Here is a 17,701-nt window from a genome sequence, read left to right as displayed (position 1 = left end):
ACGGCAATTTTTCTTTACTTGGTGAAGCCATGAAAAATGTCATCGGTTCGAAGAAATAGGCCTAATGATAAACAAAAAGGTAATTCAAGGTTTTTGAACTGCTTTGTTGTTTTTATTTGTATCTTTTTTTGGTACGTTAGTTAAGTTAATTTTTGGCTCCTTGTCCAGCTTTTCCTTCATCTGCTACCGTTATATTTTCAGATATTAATTTAGTAGCAGAGAGCAAGTACCGAAAGGAAAACAAAACAGAATGATTTACAAAATGGCACACGTACAGCTTTTGTTGTTGTATTTTTTTGTGTCAACAGTCAAAGCCTTCTATTTACCAGGTGTAGCGCCTACCACTTACAGGGAAAATGACAACATCCCATTGCTCGTTAATCATTTAACTCCATCAATGAATTATCAACACAAAGATGAGGACGGTAATAACGTTTCTGGCGATAAAGAAAATTTCTTGTACTCATACGACTACTATTACAATAGATTCCATTTTTGTCAGCCTGAAAAAGTCGAAAAGCAACCTGAATCCTTGGGATCCGTTATATTTGGTGATCGAATTTATAATTCACCATTCCAATTGAATATGTTACAAGAAAAAGAGTGTGAATCCCTGTGTAAGACCGTAATTCCGGGAGATGATGCTAAATTCATCAATAAATTGATAAAAAATGGCTTCTTCCAAAACTGGCTTATTGATGGATTACCGGCTGCAAGAGAGGTTTATGATGGCAGAACTAAGACTAGTTTTTATGGTGCTGGCTTCAACCTTGGTTTTGTACAGGTAACTCAAGGAACCGACATTGAGGCTACTCCAAAAGGGGCAGAAACCACCGATAAGGATGTGGAATTGGAAACACGTAATGATCGTAACATGGTGAAAACTTACGAATTGCCTTACTTTGCCAACCATTTCGATATTATGATTGAATATCACGATCGTGGTGAAGGTAACTATCGTGTAGTTGGTGTTATCGTCGAACCGGTTTCCATAAAACGTTCCAGTCCAGGTACATGTGAAACGACTGGCAGCCCATTGATGCTAGACGAAGGAAATGATAATGAAGTTTATTTTACTTATTCCGTTAAATTCAATGAATCAGCGACTTCTTGGGCCACCAGGTGGGACAAATATTTACACGTATATGATCCTTCTATTCAATGGTTTTCTTTGATAAATTTCTCCTTAGTTGTTGTCTTATTGTCATCTGTTGTTATCCATTCGCTATTGCGCGCACTGAAAAGTGATTTCGCACGTTACAACGAGTTAAATTTGGACGATGATTTTCAAGAAGATTCGGGTTGGAAATTGAATCATGGTGATGTTTTTCGTTCGCCAAGTCAATCGCTAACCCTTTCAATTTTGGTTGGTTCAGGAGTTCAATTATTTTTGATGGTAACTTGCAGTATCTTCTTCGCTGCATTGGGTTTCCTATCACCTAGTTCTAGAGGTTCCTTAGCCACTGTTATGTTTATCTTATATGCATTATTCGGGTTTGTCGGCTCTTATACATCTATGGGCATCTACAAATTTTTCAATGGGCCATACTGGAAGGCAAACTTGATATTGACTCCACTTCTAGTTCCTGGTGCTATTCTGCTAATAATTATTGCGTTGAACTTTTTCTTAATGTTTGTTCATTCTTCTGGTGTCATACCAGCAAGTACTCTGTTTTTTATGGTTTTTCTATGGTTTTTGTTCTCAATCCCATTATCATTTGCTGGTTCATTGATTGCCAGGAAAAGATGTCACTGGGATGAACATCCAACCAAGACAAACCAAATCGCAAGACAAATACCCTTCCAGCCTTGGTATTTAAAGACTATACCAGCTACTTTGATTGCTGGTATCTTTCCATTTGGCTCCATCGCCGTTGAGTTGTATTTCATATACACAAGTTTATGGTTTAATAAGATTTTTTACATGTTTGGTTTCCTCTTTTTCTCTTTCCTCCTATTAACTTTGACAAGTTCACTCGTCACTATTTTGATCACTTATCATTCCTTATGCCTGGAGAACTGGAAGTGGCAATGGAGAGGATTCATAATTGGAGGCGCCGGTTGTGCTTTGTATGTGTTTATTCATTCTATTTTATTCACCAAATTTAAGTTGGGTGGATTCACGACTATTGTCTTATACGTGGGATACTCCTCAGTCATTTCATTACTCTGCTGTTTGGTAACGGGGTCAATTGGCTTTATCAGCAGTATGCTCTTTGTTAGAAAAATCTACTCATCCATTAAAGTTGACTAGGCCAACGAAAAAGAGGTCCTATATGTTGGGTTAGGGCGTTTTTTATTTATTTCTCTACTGTTTATCTTTTTTAACAAAGAAAATGCTAGGCCCTATGGCCTTTGGACATGATACATAGTTTTTAGTAATATTTTTTTCAAAAAGATTAAAAGTACTATAGGATTCGAAGTTGTAATTTTTGGTGTATATACATTTATTTATTTGAATCTTTTTTCCATGATTCTGGAATGACATTCTGCGTTACAGTTTGGGAATAAATGCTCCTTTAAGGAAATAATATACAGCTTTAGTGTACAGGGTTAATCTATAGCCACATTAAAAGGACTTGATTATGACTTAAAATAAGTGACACTGACGCTTTAATATTCAGTCCGGGTGATGCTGTCATCTAGGACAAAACAATGGGAGTGGATAAGTAAGCAAGTAATAAGATAAAACAGTATTAGAAATTGGTAGTAGGCTGAAGCTTGTTGAAGCTGGTGGACAGAAAAACGCTTATATTGTGAAGATCCTTTTGGATGTCCAACTTTAAGAATTTTACTTTAAATTCCTTTGAAGATTATTACGGAAAGCCCTCTGAAACGCCAAAAATGGAGGAAGAGAAATTGGAAGTAACAAATGTGAATGCGTCCTCTTCAAAAAAAGTACATAAAAGCAAAAAGAGCACTTCAAAATATGACCAAAAGAATGTATTTAGAAACTCAATGACAGGAATTGCACAAATACTGCCAACAAAACCTGTGAAAATTATAGAGCAGAATATTGATTTTGCCAATCCGAAGAGCTTCGACCTCCTGCAATCTACACATACTATTTGCTTTAATAAAAGAATTAACACTACTAATACCAAGTTGAATGTGGAAACTCATACTTCTAGTGATATTGACAACGACATATTGCACGTTGGAGCCCCCACAGACTTGGGGGGAAACAGTAATGACGAAGCGGAAACAAGGCAACTAAGGAAGTTTCGATGGTCCAATAATAAAGAAAAAAGTCTTTGTGAAAAGTTAACAGTCATATATTGGGCCCTCTTGCTCCACACAACAAAGAGAGCAAGTAAAAGGAGACCTATATTATGTCATCAAATGATAGCTGAGTTTTTTAACAGAGTTTATAAGGAGAAATCAAGAGTACCTATAACTTCAAGATATATTAGAGATAACCTCGTCGCTTGGGTCACTCAAGGAAAGGAATTGCATGAAAAAGGTTGGGTAGGGGATGCCAAAACTGGCGATTTGCAAGAACAGTTCAATATAGCCACTGTCAAATTATATGAAAGCGCAGAAGACGGGCGTCTTTCCATTGGTAAAGACAAACCCTTTCGAGAGGAAAACACCGGCAGTGATAGTTTGGTTCGAGCGGAAGAGGACTCTACCGCTGTCACTAATGAAAATGGACATATTTCTTCAGAAAAAAACTTGAAAAAAGATCGTAGAGAGTCTATAAGGAACCAAATCCTGACTTTAGACCTAAATGACGAAGATTTTTTCCAAAATGTAATGAAAGTTTTATCAGCCATTGATGAACCAGAACTGAGACAATATGTAATCGTAATCTCAGAATTAGTTAGCATGGAAATGGATGATGGTAAAACGGTACGAGAAAAGCTCCGAGACGTTGAATTGAATATTAATAGGTTGCAGGTTGATATAAAAGAAATAAAGGAAATGCTTGTTACACTGATAAACAAATGACTGAAAAAAGCAACTCCTGGATCGTTCGAACATTCTCACTCCATTAATTGTATGTTAGCTCAGGAATTCAACTGGAAGAAAGTCCAGGCAAGTACCTGACTTATTTTCTAGAGGACCCCCCAGAGATAAGTCTGGTGATGTGGTCCTTTAATAATTTCATAGGGACAATTCATTTTGCGTTTTTAATTTTGCTCGGTGAACAAAGGATGGCAGAGCATGTTATCGTTTTCTTTTTTTTTTCCTGTTTTAGAGAAAAAGGTTATATATGTAATAATACTCTGATATATGTACACAAATAATAGGTTTAGGTAAGGAATTTATATAATCGTAAGGATATCATTGATAAGGGAAATTTTTTTTTTTTTTTTTCAAACAAATACTATGATAATTAAAATGAAGAAAAAACGTCAGTCATGAAAAATTAAGAGAGATGATGGAGCGTCTCACTTCAAACGCATTATTCTAGCATGGCCTTGTACCACGGTTTGTCGTCATGTTGTAAATCCTCTAAATCGTAATTATTACCTCTTCTGGATGAAGGAATCCAGCCTTCAGATTTCCAAGGTAAAACACCTTCTTCCCATAATTCTTGAATTTCTTCTAACGATAGGCCTTTAGTTTCTGGAACAAAGAAAAAGACATAAAAAAACATGGCAACCAAACAGCCCATGAAGACATAACCGTAGTAGAAGTTAATGGCAGATGTGATGAATGGGGTGAAAAATGCAATCAAGAACCCCCATACCCAATTGGAAGCAGAGGCCAACGCCATACATTTCGACTTGACTCTCAGTGGGAATGATTCTGCTGTGATGACCCAGGCAACTGGCGCCCAGGTTGTGGCATAACAGAAAATATAAAAACAGGTAAAGACAATCATACAGTTACCGGCACCTTTAGAAGATGGCTGGCTTTTACCGTGAGGATATAATCTAGTAACACCAACAGAGGCGTAGATGACCATACAAGCCATCATAGTGGCAGCGCCCAAAAGTAAACATTTACGATGTCCCAAGTTTTCGACAGTCCACAAACTAAAGAAAGTGGAGGCAAAGTTGACTACACCAATGACAATGGATGTTTCAAAGGAATCATCCAGGCCAACTGACTTGAAAATAACGGTACCGTAGTAGAAAAAATAATTGTTACCGGTTAATTGTTGGAACATTTGAACAAACACACCCATCAACAAACGTTGAAATACTTTGGTCTTGGTGGAAAATAATTCCCCCCAGGACGCATTGCCAGCCAGTTTTTCAGCTTCTATACCGGCCATGATCAGATCTAACTCTGCCTGGACGGCAGGATCCTCTGGTGACACCTTGTTAGACTTAGCAATGGAACGCTTGGCGTCTTCTACCTTATTCACCTCACATAAATAACGTGGGGATTCAGGAACTAACGTCAAAGCGCCAATCATAAATAATGACCAAGCGAAACATAGCCCTAATGGAACTCTCCATTGAACTGAGTTCGAATAGCTCTTTGTACCGTAATTAGTACAGTAGCCCAAAAAGATACCTGCAGTAATCATCAGCTGATAACAAGAAACTAGTGTGCCTCTCAAGTGCTTTGGAGCAATTTCAGAGATCAACATAGGACATAAGACGGCGATGCCGCCGACACCCAAACCAGATATGATTCTACCAATGAAATATTGGTACCACTTGTTGATAGAGGCAATTTGAATGATAATACCAACTATATAAACCGAGACGACAATCGAAAGACCCTTTTTACGGCCATACATATCTCCACCTTTGGAAAGTATAATACCACCAAAGGCACAGCCAATATTGAAAATGGCGACGATTAAACCTGTTCTGACGTTTGACAAATAGTGGGTACCATCCTTATGTTTCATACCAAACCTTCTCAAAAAGTCTGTTTGGACAACAAACCCAGAAATAGTACCGGTATCCCAGCCAAACATGAAGCCGCCGAAGGCAACACACAAACAAAGCAAGGAAACGGTAACATATTCAGACATGGGCTTCTTGGGTATCTCTATAGGAACACTTTGGGAGCCTTCAGACCCTGACTCACCGGCTTTCAATTCATCATTAGAATACTTTTGAGATTGTGCGCTTAAATGGGAATCTTTACTGAGTGAAGAGATCACGTCTTCACCAGCTTGGGGTTGCTGTGAAACAACAGGCATATTGTTCTCCTCAACTGCCATTATGAAAGAATTATTTTTTTTATTATGTTAATCTTGTGTTTACTTAACTATTACTATTCTTGATGATAATTGAATAAGGTGCATAATGAAGAGCAATTCACAACACCAAATTTTCAATCCAATTACTGATTGTTTATATATGTCTACAAAACTTATCCTATCTCCACATTTTAGCCTGCGAAATGTTTGTTTTTTGAACAATAGCTCTCCAGAATGTTGTATAATTTAAGAATATGTGCACAGTTAACTTTCTAGCAGGAGTATAATGCCATTTGCTCCCCATCTTGAGATGGGAAGGGCTTAACTAATCTCGGTTCGGAGTGATCCGCCCCGATACTGCCTTCTGCCTTAATATCGTCCAAGGCACATGGACCCCTGAACGGCGCAGATATCTCCGCACGGACGAAAGACCGCCGGTGCCTTCCTGAGGCAACCGCCCCTTTCGAATATAGATCACGTGACCCATTTTTAGCTACTAATAGAAAAAGAAATTGCAACCTACTTAAGCCATTCCGGAAGGAAGCTTTCCGAATTGACGTTGAGTACCTTTTGTGAAAAGATTCTACCGCATTTAATTGGAGTTTGATGCAAAGTAGTTGCCAGTTACAAGTTGAGTGCGGCTACCTGATATTTTCTAGTCCTATATTGCTGTGATCTGAATCTGGAAAGTTCCCCTGGTCCGTAAACCTCCTTGGATTAGTACAGCCCGTTATGCTCAGTAAATGTAATAGATGTGCCTTCTGCAGCGAAACTGGTATTGTAGGAGACATATTACTGTCGTCTTGGAAGCAAAATTAATGTTTTGCTGCTTTTACTGTCGCGTTTAACAGTTGATTTTCCCAAAAAAAAAAAAAGAAGTTAACAGCATCTATATAAAGAAGGATATAGATAACATGCACATTTTCGTATGTAATAGTTATGTTTCTTATATCTTGTACCCATATAACAAAGACACAAGAGCTTACAGAAGTTTGACCTTCTTGATGTCTTGGTTAATTCTAAACATGTAGTACGCCAATGTGATCATAATGAAAATCAGCAGTGCCAACCATACACTTATTTTGGAAAATATCTCATCATGACCTTTGGTCTGCTTGCCATACAGCTTGGCATCTTGTCGAATTTTTTCTTGTTCTTTTATCAATCTGTCCAGGTTTGCGTTCATCGAAAGAAAATCTTGGAAACTATCGTCACTTATGGCTGTTTTCTTCAGATCTAACAGTGGTCTTAAACGTTGAATCAGTTCACGTTCATTCTCCACAATCTTGTTCATCTTGCGGAGTAATGGATCGATATCATTTGCCATGATTTTCCCCTCCAACTTGTTCATCTTTTCGAAAAGCTCGTTACTCGTTATACTTTCTTCCTTATCAGAAAATGGCATCTTTTCCCTGAAACTCTCTTCACCAGTTTGAGAATTGATCACTTTAGTAACCACTCTGGGTTGTCCCATAGGATTCACGTTAGGAATTAGCGAATCCTCTATAACTCCGTCATAAAGCTTCATTTTCAAGATTTCAAACGATTCTTTGGATGCATCGTTGATAGCACTTGTTCCAATCCTAAATGGGCTGCTGCCCATAAATTTAACTTTCCTTGTCTGGAAACACACTCTGTTGTCCATTTGCAACTTTAACAAGTGATTATCTAGTGGATTGTAAGTCAATCTTAATGTTGATGGTACCATGGAATCCTGGTATTGGAACAGACATGACGCAAAGTACGGTGAGGATTCAATATCAAGATCTTTTGTTCCGTCATTCAAATACGCTGTCACGCTCTCTCCCAACTTATCGTCTAATCGTAACAATATCATCAAACCATTAAACTTCTTCGAACTTCCACCAAATAACTCGGTACTATCTCCCTCATTTCCTTGCTTCAGCCAAAATGCAAGACCCCCCTTTGTGCTGCCTCTGAACCCGAAACTTCTAAACGTCCACTCTATTGTCATTGCATCCTTTATTGAATATTCAGGTTTCAACCAAAGTGAACCCTTTGTGTTCTTTCCAGGAGTTAAAACAAACCTCCCTTCTTCAAGTTTTACTTTGTCACCCAAAGTCCATTGTGAAAGTTCTTTTTGCTGATCTGTCACTTCTAGCAAATTTGGTAGCGAGTATCCTTTATTCCATTTCAATTCATCCTTCTGCGTCACTTTTCCGTGTACCATCCACACACACATATATAACCATATCAGTCCATTAATGAAATTCATCTTCTTTTGCTTAGTTCCAGCTTTTGTTCCTGTGATTTTCCCTAAAAGCTGAAGAGAGGAAGCTGTCTTTCTTGTAGTCATCCTCCCCTAACTCGCTTTGACGAAATACTACAATGAAATATGCTATTATTCTGAAGACAGAAAACCAGAATAAAAGAATACGGTAAGGAAAAGTTAAAAATCCTGTTAATGTTGTAATATAGAATATCCTGTATATATTATAATATGTAAAATGTTGATGTTAATGCCCCTTTGCAAATAAATGTAGAATAAGTAAGTAAATAAAATATAATCGTTCCAGAAACTTTTTTTTTTCATTTCTTCAATGCTCTTGATCCCTAGATTGAAACAATGCCTTTGGCTTGAATCTTCTCTTTTCTTCATCCGTTAACCTTCGTTTCTCTACCACCTCTCCCTTCTTATTGACATATGTTATTACGTCTTCTATATCTGGGTTTTCTCTCAACATTGCCCTTTTACGTTCATTTCTAATTTCCTGAGTGACCAGTTCATCTGATGCAAAGGGATTTTTACCCACCCGCACTGGATTGATGATGATGTCTTCCTCGTCTTCACTTTCTTGACTCCTGGCGTCATTTTTCGGAGAGTTGTTGTTCCAATTTTTTGCCAATTCAAATGTTATCACCTTGTCGCTGGGCGTACCAGGTACATCTTTAATAATCTTCTTTCTATGTGTCTGATCAAACTCATCTCTTTCAAGTGATAAATGTAACTGCCTGGCAGATGTAGGTCTGCTGGGGGGAAGAAGAACTTCTCCTTCTTCTTCTTCTTCTGCTGCATCTATATCCACATTTTGCTGCGTGGGAAACAATATCCTATTTACACGACCCAATGGTTCCTGCTCTTCCCTTACTGTTCCATTATCATGACTTTCAAATTGGAATAGTGTCCTCTTCACTGAAGATTTTGGAAACGGCGAGCGTTGAGGAGACGTAAGCCCATTAAATGGAGAGGTCATACCCATGTTCGAATTGGGAGGTGCTAATAATGGCGCATTTTTAAAAGACTTAGTTGTTGAGGGAGTGACAGGGACTAGGTTCTGTGAAGGCTTTTGGGGGGTCTTTTGACCTTGCATTAGGGCACTAGAACTAGTATTGCCACTAGGCTGCGCAAGGTACCTAGTCCCTCTGGACCTTGGTGGGGTGGAAGGAGTCATTTTCGTGTAATAGTCCCTGCTTCAAGGGTCAAAATTCCGTAGAGGTTTGGTTGATTGATTTACAAAGACAATACCTTATCCTTTGGATATGCCTTCTCTCTTTTTATAAATATCAAAAGTTGCGACGCGAACAACAAGCCAGCCATTGAAATTTTCAGTGTGCTGGCTATAATAGACAGGATCGACGCTGTCGATGGAGAAGGAAACACGGCAATAGTGCAGATATTATCGTGACTTAATCATATTGATTTGAGGGGGGAATGGTATGTTTGATCGCCGGAGGCATCTTTTCTCATTATTGCTAAAACAAGATGTAATACTAACAGGGTATTTTGCTACTACCATCAAATAGAACGCTCTTTACAACCATGCTGTGAAGCAAAAAAATCAACTACAACAAGAGTTGGCCAGGTTTGAAAAGAATTCTGTGACCGCCCCTATTTCTTTACAAGGGTCCATCTCTGCAACTCTGGTCTCACTGGAGAAAACAGTTAAGCAATATGCAGAACATTTAAACAGATATAAAGAAGATACTAATGCAGAGGAAATTGATCCTAAGTTCGCTAATCGACTAGCAACTTTAACACAGGATCTGCACGACTTTACTGCCAAGTTTAAGGATTTAAAACAATCCTACAACGAAAATAATTCCAGAACTCAGTTGTTTGGCTCAGGAGCATCGCATGTTATGGACTCCGATAACCCCTTTAGTACATCAGAGACCATCATGAATAAAAGGAACGTTGGTGGTGCGAGTGCAAATGGTAAAGAGGGCTCTAGCAACGGTGGGGGACTACCGTTGTACCAAGGGCTACAAAAGGAACAGTCTGTTTTCGAAAGGGGTAACGCTCAATTAGATTACATTCTAGAAATGGGCCAACAATCATTCGAAAATATAGTGGAACAAAACAAAATTTTATCCAAGGTACAAGATAGAATGTCAAATGGCCTAAGAACATTGGGTGTTTCGGAACAAACTATCACCTCTATCAATAAACGGGTGTTCAAAGATAAACTAGTCTTTTGGATCGCGTTAATTCTCTTGATCATAGGTATTTATTATGTGTTGAAATGGTTAAGATAGAAGTAACCGTGAGTTCTATATATAAATAAACATACCATATATACATGCATCATTATAAGGGTTGAAAAAACATCGCGAATCTCGCTACTTTCCTTCTATGCTCTTTCGTTTCTCAAACCCGCCAGTATAAGCAACTTTTATTACCATTGGTGACTACACGTTGCTCCTTTTTTAAGTGTAATTTACTGTTATAAATTGAGTCCAAATCTGTCGTGTCTTGTCCTGGTTTGAGAACTTCGGGAATGTTCATTGGCTTAGCGCATTTCATAGTTTTCTTTCCAATACCTAGTTGGCCATGGTCGTTATTACCCCATGCAATGACCTCGTTTTCTTGTTCAGTTTCAGTGAACACACAATGAGAGCCGCAACTCCAGTTGGTCAATTTCTTGTCATCCGACTTGATTTTTATGGGATCACATTGCGAGTTCTTGAAAGTGTTGTTGCCCAATTCACCAAAAAGTCCATTACCAAACGCGAAATAATGATGGTCTGACGTTGAGCCAGGCTTACGAATGGTCACAAACGATGTTTCATCATCACAATGAATATCCACACATTTCCAATTCGTCATCCCCGGGAAATGCGGTTTAAATGCATGCGTTACCGATCTTGGGAAAGAAACATATTCTAGATTGTACGAAATAGGTAGTGCCAATTGGCCGAACCTATTCCAGCCAAAGGCATAAATTTCACCAGTCTTATCTATTGCCAGTGTATGGTACGACCCGCAAGCTATCTTTTTAATTTCTCTTTTGCGGACAACGTCTTCTCCTTCATGCTTAAATTTGTTCAGCAGTTCAATTTCGAATAGTTGATTATTGGGAGGAAACTCATCGAATTGTGAGAATGTTGGTATACCGAATTGTCCTTTGGATACTTGAGCTTGTTTTTGATCATTTCCCGTCGCGCAGCAATAAGCCTTACCTAAATTAGATAGCAACACCAGATGATGGCTACCAGCGTCAAATTGTACTACACGTTTTTCTCCTTCCTTACCGTTGAAAATCTGATTTGTTTGTAATTTCCAATCATATCTTAGTTTTGTCTTCCATGGCAACAATTTCGACCTTCTTGATGATACTTGCGAAGCTATCAGATCCGGCGTTCTTATAGGTATGACCAATATTTCACCCTTTTTATTCAAAGCGTACAAAAAGTGACTAGAATACTTCATTGAGGTCAAATCTTGATCTGGCAATATCGTTTTTGTTTGTCCCAAATCATCCCACGATATCAAATCGCCTTTCTCGTCAATTGCAAAATTGGTGTTGAAATCGTCAGAGGGAGCTAATAGGATATCTCTGAATTTACGACCATCCAAATTAGGTACTCTAACAGGGAACAATGAGTCCTTAGAATGACACCTTCCCCATATGTATACACCAGGATGATCTATTCCAAGTTGAAAGGCAGGCACTTGAGGAATCTCCCTTAATAGATTTTTGGCCTTTTGTCTGATCAATTTTTCCAACGAATCCTGTCCACTTTGCTCTTGCGTTGCATTTATGCGACCGCCATTCATCTTGATTAACCACCAGGATTTTAATTCTGGCCAACGCAAGTAGGCCGTTCCCAACCCACCCACTACCACGAGAATGAGGATCCCTTGCCCAACAGCAGATAATTTCGCCATCCTTTCCCATTGGAGTTCAGATTCCTTTGTGATCTGATCAGGAGACTTCTCAGGCCATTGGAAATGCTCGTCTGATGGCCTTTTCTTTGCTTTATATGCGCCATGGTTAATGTTCTCTGCAAACAACTCTGCTTCATCGTATTGAGGTTGTTTGGCGTATCGCCTGATGGGACTAACCCAGTTAAGGCGAGGGAGACGTTGAGAAGTCCTCGTGAATAATCTGAATGACATTAGCGGCGCACGTCCCTGTTATCGATTGCTCCCTTTCTTGTTAGACGCATTCAACAATTCTTCGTTACTGCAGCTCAGGCTTTTTTTTTTCCTGCTGGTATACAAAAAGCAACAGTGTCCATTGACTTCAGGATATATCACTACCCAACATGCTGAACTTTAAAAAAACACATAATTATATGTATTACAATAATGTATAAATATATTTACTGTTTAATAAACTAGAATTTAAATCAAAAAAATTTCTCTTTTAAGTTAGTTCAAATGTTTGAAAAGAACTTAAGCTTGAGCAGCAAAGTATTCTGGGAATTCTCTGATGTTGTTTTCCAAAGAACCCTTCTTGGACAAGAACTTAACGAAAGCACCGTCGTCCTTGACTTCACCAGCTTCTCTCTTCTTCAAGTATTCTGGTCTGTCCAAGTTGGTGAAACCCCACTTCTTAGACAAAATAATCTTTTGTTGACCTGGGAACTTGTATCTGGCTCTTCTCAAACCTTCAACGACAACATCCTTGTTGCTGTCCTTGGTTCTGACAGAGAAGATAATTTGACCAATGTCGACACGAGCGGCCAAACCGTGTGGCTTACCCCAAGCACCTCTCATACCTTGTTGCAATCTATCCGCACCGGCACAAGACAACATCTTGTTGATTCTCAAGACATGGAAAGGATGGACTCTGACTCTTAAGTGGAAAGCATCTCTACCGGAGACAGTAGTCATGTACTTGTTGGCACAGATACGAGCAGCTTCCAAAGCTTCAGAAGACAATTGTTCCAATTCGTTGGAAACCAAATGGACACACAATGGGAATTCATCGACGGTAGCCTTCTTCTTACCCAAATCGTAGATTCTGATCTTGGAGTCTGGAACAGCTCTGTTGTATCTAGACTTTGGGTAAGGCTTGTTCTTTTGGTATCTGTAACATCTAGCTGGTCTTCTAGCCATCTTGAATTAGTTATTTGATATACTGTACTTTAAAGTTTGAAAGTCCCACTCCAAAAGCACTTGCGGAAAGGATGTATAAATGGTTGCTCCACATCAACATCTTTTTATAAACTATTCTCTAGAGAAACCAAACTGACCATCAATTCTGAGATGAAAAGTTTCCTTAGTCAGCATTATTGTGCTAACTAGTTTCGGAGGGAAAAATATCGAAAAAAAAAAACCAAAAAAAAAAATAAAAAAAATGTACGGAGGGAAAAGATGTACAGGTGTAAAAAAGCACCCCACGGAAATAACCGCTACTATAATTTCATTTCTTTTTTTTCTATATCCTGCGGAAAATTTTTTTATACTGACAGGGGAAAAAGCAAATTAATTTTGCTTTTATATATGGAAAGTAGCGGGAGATGAGATGAGGTGAATTGAAAGGCAGTTAAACACACAGACAAGTGAAGATAAAACAATAGCGCATCATGGGTAGATATTCGGTGAAGAGATACAAGACTAAAAGAAGAACACGAGACTTGGACCTGATCTATAACGATTTGTCCACCAAGGAATCAGTACAGAAGCTTCTGAACCAGCCATTGGATGAAACCAAACCGGGCCTTGGTCAGCACTATTGCATACACTGTGCCAAATACATGGAGACTGCTATAGCGTTAAAAACGCATTTAAAGGGCAAAGTGCACAAAAGAAGAGTCAAGGAGTTGAGGGGTGTCCCTTACACACAAGAAGTCTCTGATGCTGCTGCGGGCTACAATTTGAACAAGTTCTTGAACCGTGTACAGGAGATCACGCAATCGGTGGGTCCGGAGAAGGAAAGTAATGAGGCCTTGCTGAAGGAGCATTTGGACAGTACCTTGGCAAACGTCAAAACAACAGAACCTACTCTACCGTGGGCGGCTGCTGATGCCGAGGCGAATACCGCTGCCGTAACAGAGGCAGAGTCTACTGCCTCAGCCAGTACTTAACAGTAAAGTAAAGATCAGAACCAAAAATAGGCATATACACTTTTTATAGTATAACACACTTCCAGTCAACTCGAATCGCTTTTGCCGCGAAACGCAATGAAAAAAAGTACGCAACAAAGAGAAATAATGAAAAAAAAAAGAAAAAATTTTTTCATTGCTAGGCGATGAGCATCGACAGTTTTATACGTAAATCAATGGTTAGATAGATAATATTAATAACATACAAGACAATTTTTGCTTCGATTAAAGTGTTGGCACGAATTATTGTTGCGGTTCACCAACCACTATACATTTTTTCTCTTCCTTCCGCATCTTTATCTGGCCCCGGTAGGTCATGAAGTCTAGTAAGCAATTGGTTCAGGACGCTAAGGATTATCGCTTCAATCCGGCGATACCATTGAGAATTTACCTGAAAACATGCATCGGCATATTGGAAAAGGCACAGTGTGCGTTCCAGGCCAACGACTTGTCGCTGTCGTTTATTTATTATTTTAGATATGTGGATTTATTGACTAACAAACTATCTAGACACCCTGAGCTTTTGCGCATGGATGCGTCGTCGTCATCGTCGTCATCGTATATTCATAAAAGAGAATACCTGCAACTCATAAAGTTGGAAGTGCCTGCGGTCTGCAAAATTATTGAAAGCTTACGCACCCAAATTGATTCTCAATACAGCAAATTGCAAACATCACTCGCTAATAATATAGCCAAGCCGAACATAAACGCAAACACAACTCCCGTGCAGGTGGAGCAACAACCACTGCCGAAGAAATCTTTCGACGAGTATAGCTTCAACCAATCAATTTCTTTTTTCCAGAAAATTTCAAACGCACAACTTAATACCGGAGCAAGCTCTCAGAGTCAGGCCACTGCCCGTGATGAAGCCTACAGACTGAATTATCCGGAGCTACCACGCCTTACATTCTCCACATAGCATCCTTTTTTTTTTTTTTTTTCCATACCATACGAACATACATAACCTTACATACAATATTACATGATTACTCTGTTACAACACGTCTCCCCTTCTTGGTCTTGACCATTGTACTTTGGCTGGTATGTCCAATAGAGTCGCGTGCGCTACAACTTCGTCCTTGTGGGTCATGAGGTTCGTCAGCTTATCCATCTTCTTGTTCAACTTCATTAAATACAGCAGATTTAACACCAAGAGCACCAAGATTATTATGTTCACCCAGTTAAACCTCCATCTGTCGCTGCCTATTTCTGAGATTTCCGCCTCAGCTTCTGGTTTCGACTCCGGCTGTACCATCGTCAGCTCCGGTGCTGCCACTTTCCTAGGTGATCCAAAAGATGTAACACTGGGCAACGGCTTGAGTGTATCTGCTTTTTCTTTGCTCAATTCCACGTATTTCTCTACAAATTCTTCGACTAACTTTACCAAGTCCTTAGTGGCGCTAATTTGTCCATTTTTACAATTGCTCTCTACCATTGGCTTGATCCAACTGGATGCGTTCCAGTCCACCCAAAAACTTATTTTTAATATGCAACCTTGCCCCTGGTCATCCCATCGGAACATGTACCTCGTTCTGGTGCTGAAACTGGTACCACTAGGAACATTTGGTGTTCTTGTTATACTTAAAACATTTATGTACCTTTCCCAGTCGCAGTGTAAAAGAATTTCCGCTACCTCACAGTTTGTGGATTTGGGCCCCACAGGGAAATGCAGCTGTTTGGTGTATTGGAATTCTCTGTAATGTTGTCCATCTTTATTGACTTTTTCAAAAGTCCCTATGTGTGAGATGTTGGACGAATCTTGAGTTTTCAAAAAGCTTAACTCAAAAACTGGATTATCTTCATTGAACATCATAATGAAAAGTAGGCCGGGTGGAACGCTGAATTGACGTTCCAGAAGCACGTATTCATTATTAGCCTCAGGTTTATAAGGAAAGTCCATGGTTTCTTGTACATGGAATGGCCCCTCATATTGAAATGGTGCGTTTGGCTTTAACCTATATACGGGCCTACAATAATAAGTTGTTGAAGAGCCTAAAGACGATGACGACGATGACGACGAAGATGAAGAAGATGGCGATGCTCTTGGTGTGCCCATGTAATCGTCCACGGACCTTATGGCCTCCTCGATGAGCATGTCGTTCTCGCTCATGTAGGAAGCCCTGCTTGTTGGTTCAGTAGTGGTTGTCGATATGAAATCGTTATATGCATTGGTAGAAACATTGTTGAATATGGAAGAAGGGGTCGATGATATTCCCTTTTTCTTGGAGACCCTCTCATCAACCTCCAAAACGTCATTGATATTGGTTAAGTTTTCCTTTGACCAAACTCTTGTAATCAATTGGAAAACCTCGTCTCTCGCTATGAATCCGGAAAAAGTGTACCTGTTAGTCACGGTTTCCACCGAAATAGCACTTGAATTTGTGGTGACCTTATCTAAATATTTAATTTCATTCAAGGGAATCTGTAACTTTGCCATCCAGTTCAACACGGTTGAGTTGAAACATAAATGTGTGTTGGAGAGATAGATTCTGCCCTGATAGGGGAATTCTCTGTGGAAGTAGCAGAAGTAGTCCGTAATAAGTCTCGTATTAGGAGCTAATGGCTTGAACATTTGGCGGAATTTTTTATTAGCCTCCTCGGATGCAAACTGGACCTCAATATTTTTGACTTCATTAGTAACCGTATCTTGTGAATTTGATTTTAGGGAAAACGTGCTCAGTACGGTGTCAAAAAATGATGATCTCGACGAACAGTTAGAAATAGACGGCCTCTTGGCATCTCCATCAACCCCATCACTGTCCCCATTCGTCGAAGTGGCCATGATAATATTATTTACAGACGTCAAAGCTGTCTCGCCACCGCCACGATGATTGTCCAAGATAGAATTAACATCAGACAAGTGCGGGTCTGCCGGCGACGATTTCAACCCATTCAATGGCACTGAACCATCCCTACCGGGCGAAATCAACATATGTTCGGTAGAAGACTTCTGAAAGCTCTTACCCTTAATAAATTTTCTGGCACCATCCATGCCACCTTCTTCCACCACCGGCTTCACTGCATTCAACTCATTATCCATAGCGTCACCAAGCTCGCGCATACTATCCCCCCACATTCTACAATTCAACGTACCATGCTCTCTTCATTGCGTTCAATTATTCTCTCTAGATGCCACTAAATTTAATTACTTTGTCCCGCTTATTGTTAACTAAACGATTGTCCCATCGCACGGTCGCTGGTTCAAGTAAAAACGGTGAATTTTTCAATTGTTTAGTAGAGGTCTGTTGTAAAGATCATCAGAAAAAGAGTTAAAAAGTGGCAGGAAAGTATAGG

The 17,701-nt window shown here is 39.4% G+C and overlaps 11 protein-coding genes across 11 annotated transcripts, besides 1 other annotated feature; 5 read left to right on the top strand and 6 right to left on the bottom strand.

The window, feature by feature from the left end:
* Positions 1-250: 250 nt before the first annotated feature.
* On the top strand, positions 251-2,254 carry EMP70 (Emp70p; the record flags this gene model as incomplete). The annotated part of the gene is made up of 1 exon (NM_001181970.1): positions 251-2,254. One exon carries the CDS (start codon positions 251-253, stop codon positions 2,252-2,254), a length of 2,004 nt encoding a protein of 667 aa, NP_013184.1.
* A 518-nt stretch (positions 2,255-2,772) lies between these two features.
* Positions 2,773-3,951, top strand: SRL2 (Srl2p; the record flags this gene model as incomplete). Its single annotated transcript, NM_001181969.1, has 1 exon — positions 2,773-3,951. The coding sequence occupies one exon, from the start codon at positions 2,773-2,775 to the stop codon at positions 3,949-3,951; it is 1,179 nt and encodes a 392-aa protein (NP_013183.1).
* Positions 3,952-4,408: 457 nt separating this feature from the next.
* On the bottom strand, positions 4,409-6,133 carry GAL2 (galactose permease GAL2; the record flags this gene model as incomplete). The annotated part of the gene is made up of 1 exon (NM_001181968.1): positions 4,409-6,133. One exon carries the CDS (start codon positions 6,131-6,133, stop codon positions 4,409-4,411), a length of 1,725 nt encoding a protein of 574 aa, NP_013182.1.
* A 767-nt stretch (positions 6,134-6,900) lies between these two features.
* Positions 6,901-7,030: an origin of replication (ARS1212; Late-firing chromosomal replication origin).
* Positions 7,031-7,094: 64 nt separating this feature from the next.
* EMP46 (Emp46p) lies at positions 7,095-8,429 on the bottom strand (the record flags this gene model as incomplete). Its single annotated transcript, NM_001181967.1, has 1 exon — positions 7,095-8,429. One exon carries the CDS (start codon positions 8,427-8,429, stop codon positions 7,095-7,097), a length of 1,335 nt encoding a protein of 444 aa, NP_013181.1.
* A 241-nt stretch (positions 8,430-8,670) lies between these two features.
* Positions 8,671-9,525, bottom strand: SIC1 (cyclin-dependent protein serine/threonine kinase inhibiting protein SIC1; the record flags this gene model as incomplete). The annotated part of the gene is made up of 1 exon (NM_001181966.1): positions 8,671-9,525. One exon carries the CDS (start codon positions 9,523-9,525, stop codon positions 8,671-8,673), a length of 855 nt encoding a protein of 284 aa, NP_013180.1.
* Positions 9,526-9,785: 260 nt separating this feature from the next.
* On the top strand, positions 9,786-10,609 carry BOS1 (Bos1p; the record flags this gene model as incomplete). The annotated part of the gene is made up of 2 exons (NM_001181965.1): positions 9,786-9,788; positions 9,878-10,609. 2 exons carry the CDS (start codon positions 9,786-9,788, stop codon positions 10,607-10,609), a joined length of 735 nt encoding a protein of 244 aa, NP_013179.1.
* Positions 10,610-10,721: 112 nt separating this feature from the next.
* On the bottom strand, positions 10,722-12,473 carry FMP25 (Fmp25p; the record flags this gene model as incomplete). The annotated part of the gene is made up of 1 exon (NM_001181964.1): positions 10,722-12,473. One exon carries the CDS (start codon positions 12,471-12,473, stop codon positions 10,722-10,724), a length of 1,752 nt encoding a protein of 583 aa, NP_013178.1.
* Positions 12,474-12,752: 279 nt separating this feature from the next.
* On the bottom strand, positions 12,753-13,418 carry RPL10 (60S ribosomal protein uL16 RPL10; the record flags this gene model as incomplete). The annotated part of the gene is made up of 1 exon (NM_001181962.1): positions 12,753-13,418. One exon carries the CDS (start codon positions 13,416-13,418, stop codon positions 12,753-12,755), a length of 666 nt encoding a protein of 221 aa, NP_013176.1.
* A 470-nt stretch (positions 13,419-13,888) lies between these two features.
* BUD20 (Bud20p) lies at positions 13,889-14,389 on the top strand (the record flags this gene model as incomplete). The annotated part of the gene is made up of 1 exon (NM_001181961.1): positions 13,889-14,389. The coding sequence occupies one exon, from the start codon at positions 13,889-13,891 to the stop codon at positions 14,387-14,389; it is 501 nt and encodes a 166-aa protein (NP_013175.1).
* A 334-nt stretch (positions 14,390-14,723) lies between these two features.
* Positions 14,724-15,326, top strand: RFU1 (Rfu1p; the record flags this gene model as incomplete). The annotated part of the gene is made up of 1 exon (NM_001181960.1): positions 14,724-15,326. The coding sequence occupies one exon, from the start codon at positions 14,724-14,726 to the stop codon at positions 15,324-15,326; it is 603 nt and encodes a 200-aa protein (NP_013174.1).
* A 75-nt stretch (positions 15,327-15,401) lies between these two features.
* LAM6 (Lam6p) lies at positions 15,402-17,483 on the bottom strand (the record flags this gene model as incomplete). Its single annotated transcript, NM_001181959.1, has 1 exon — positions 15,402-17,483. One exon carries the CDS (start codon positions 17,481-17,483, stop codon positions 15,402-15,404), a length of 2,082 nt encoding a protein of 693 aa, NP_013173.1.
* Between the last annotated feature and the right edge of the window lie 218 nt (positions 17,484-17,701).

The sequence above is a fragment of the Saccharomyces cerevisiae genome, chromosome XII (genome assembly GCF_000146045.2).
Source record: "Saccharomyces cerevisiae S288C chromosome XII, complete sequence".
Lineage (NCBI taxonomy): Eukaryota > Fungi > Ascomycota > Saccharomycetes > Saccharomycetales > Saccharomycetaceae > Saccharomyces > Saccharomyces cerevisiae.
This window is presented reverse-complemented; position numbering and strand designations above follow the sequence as displayed.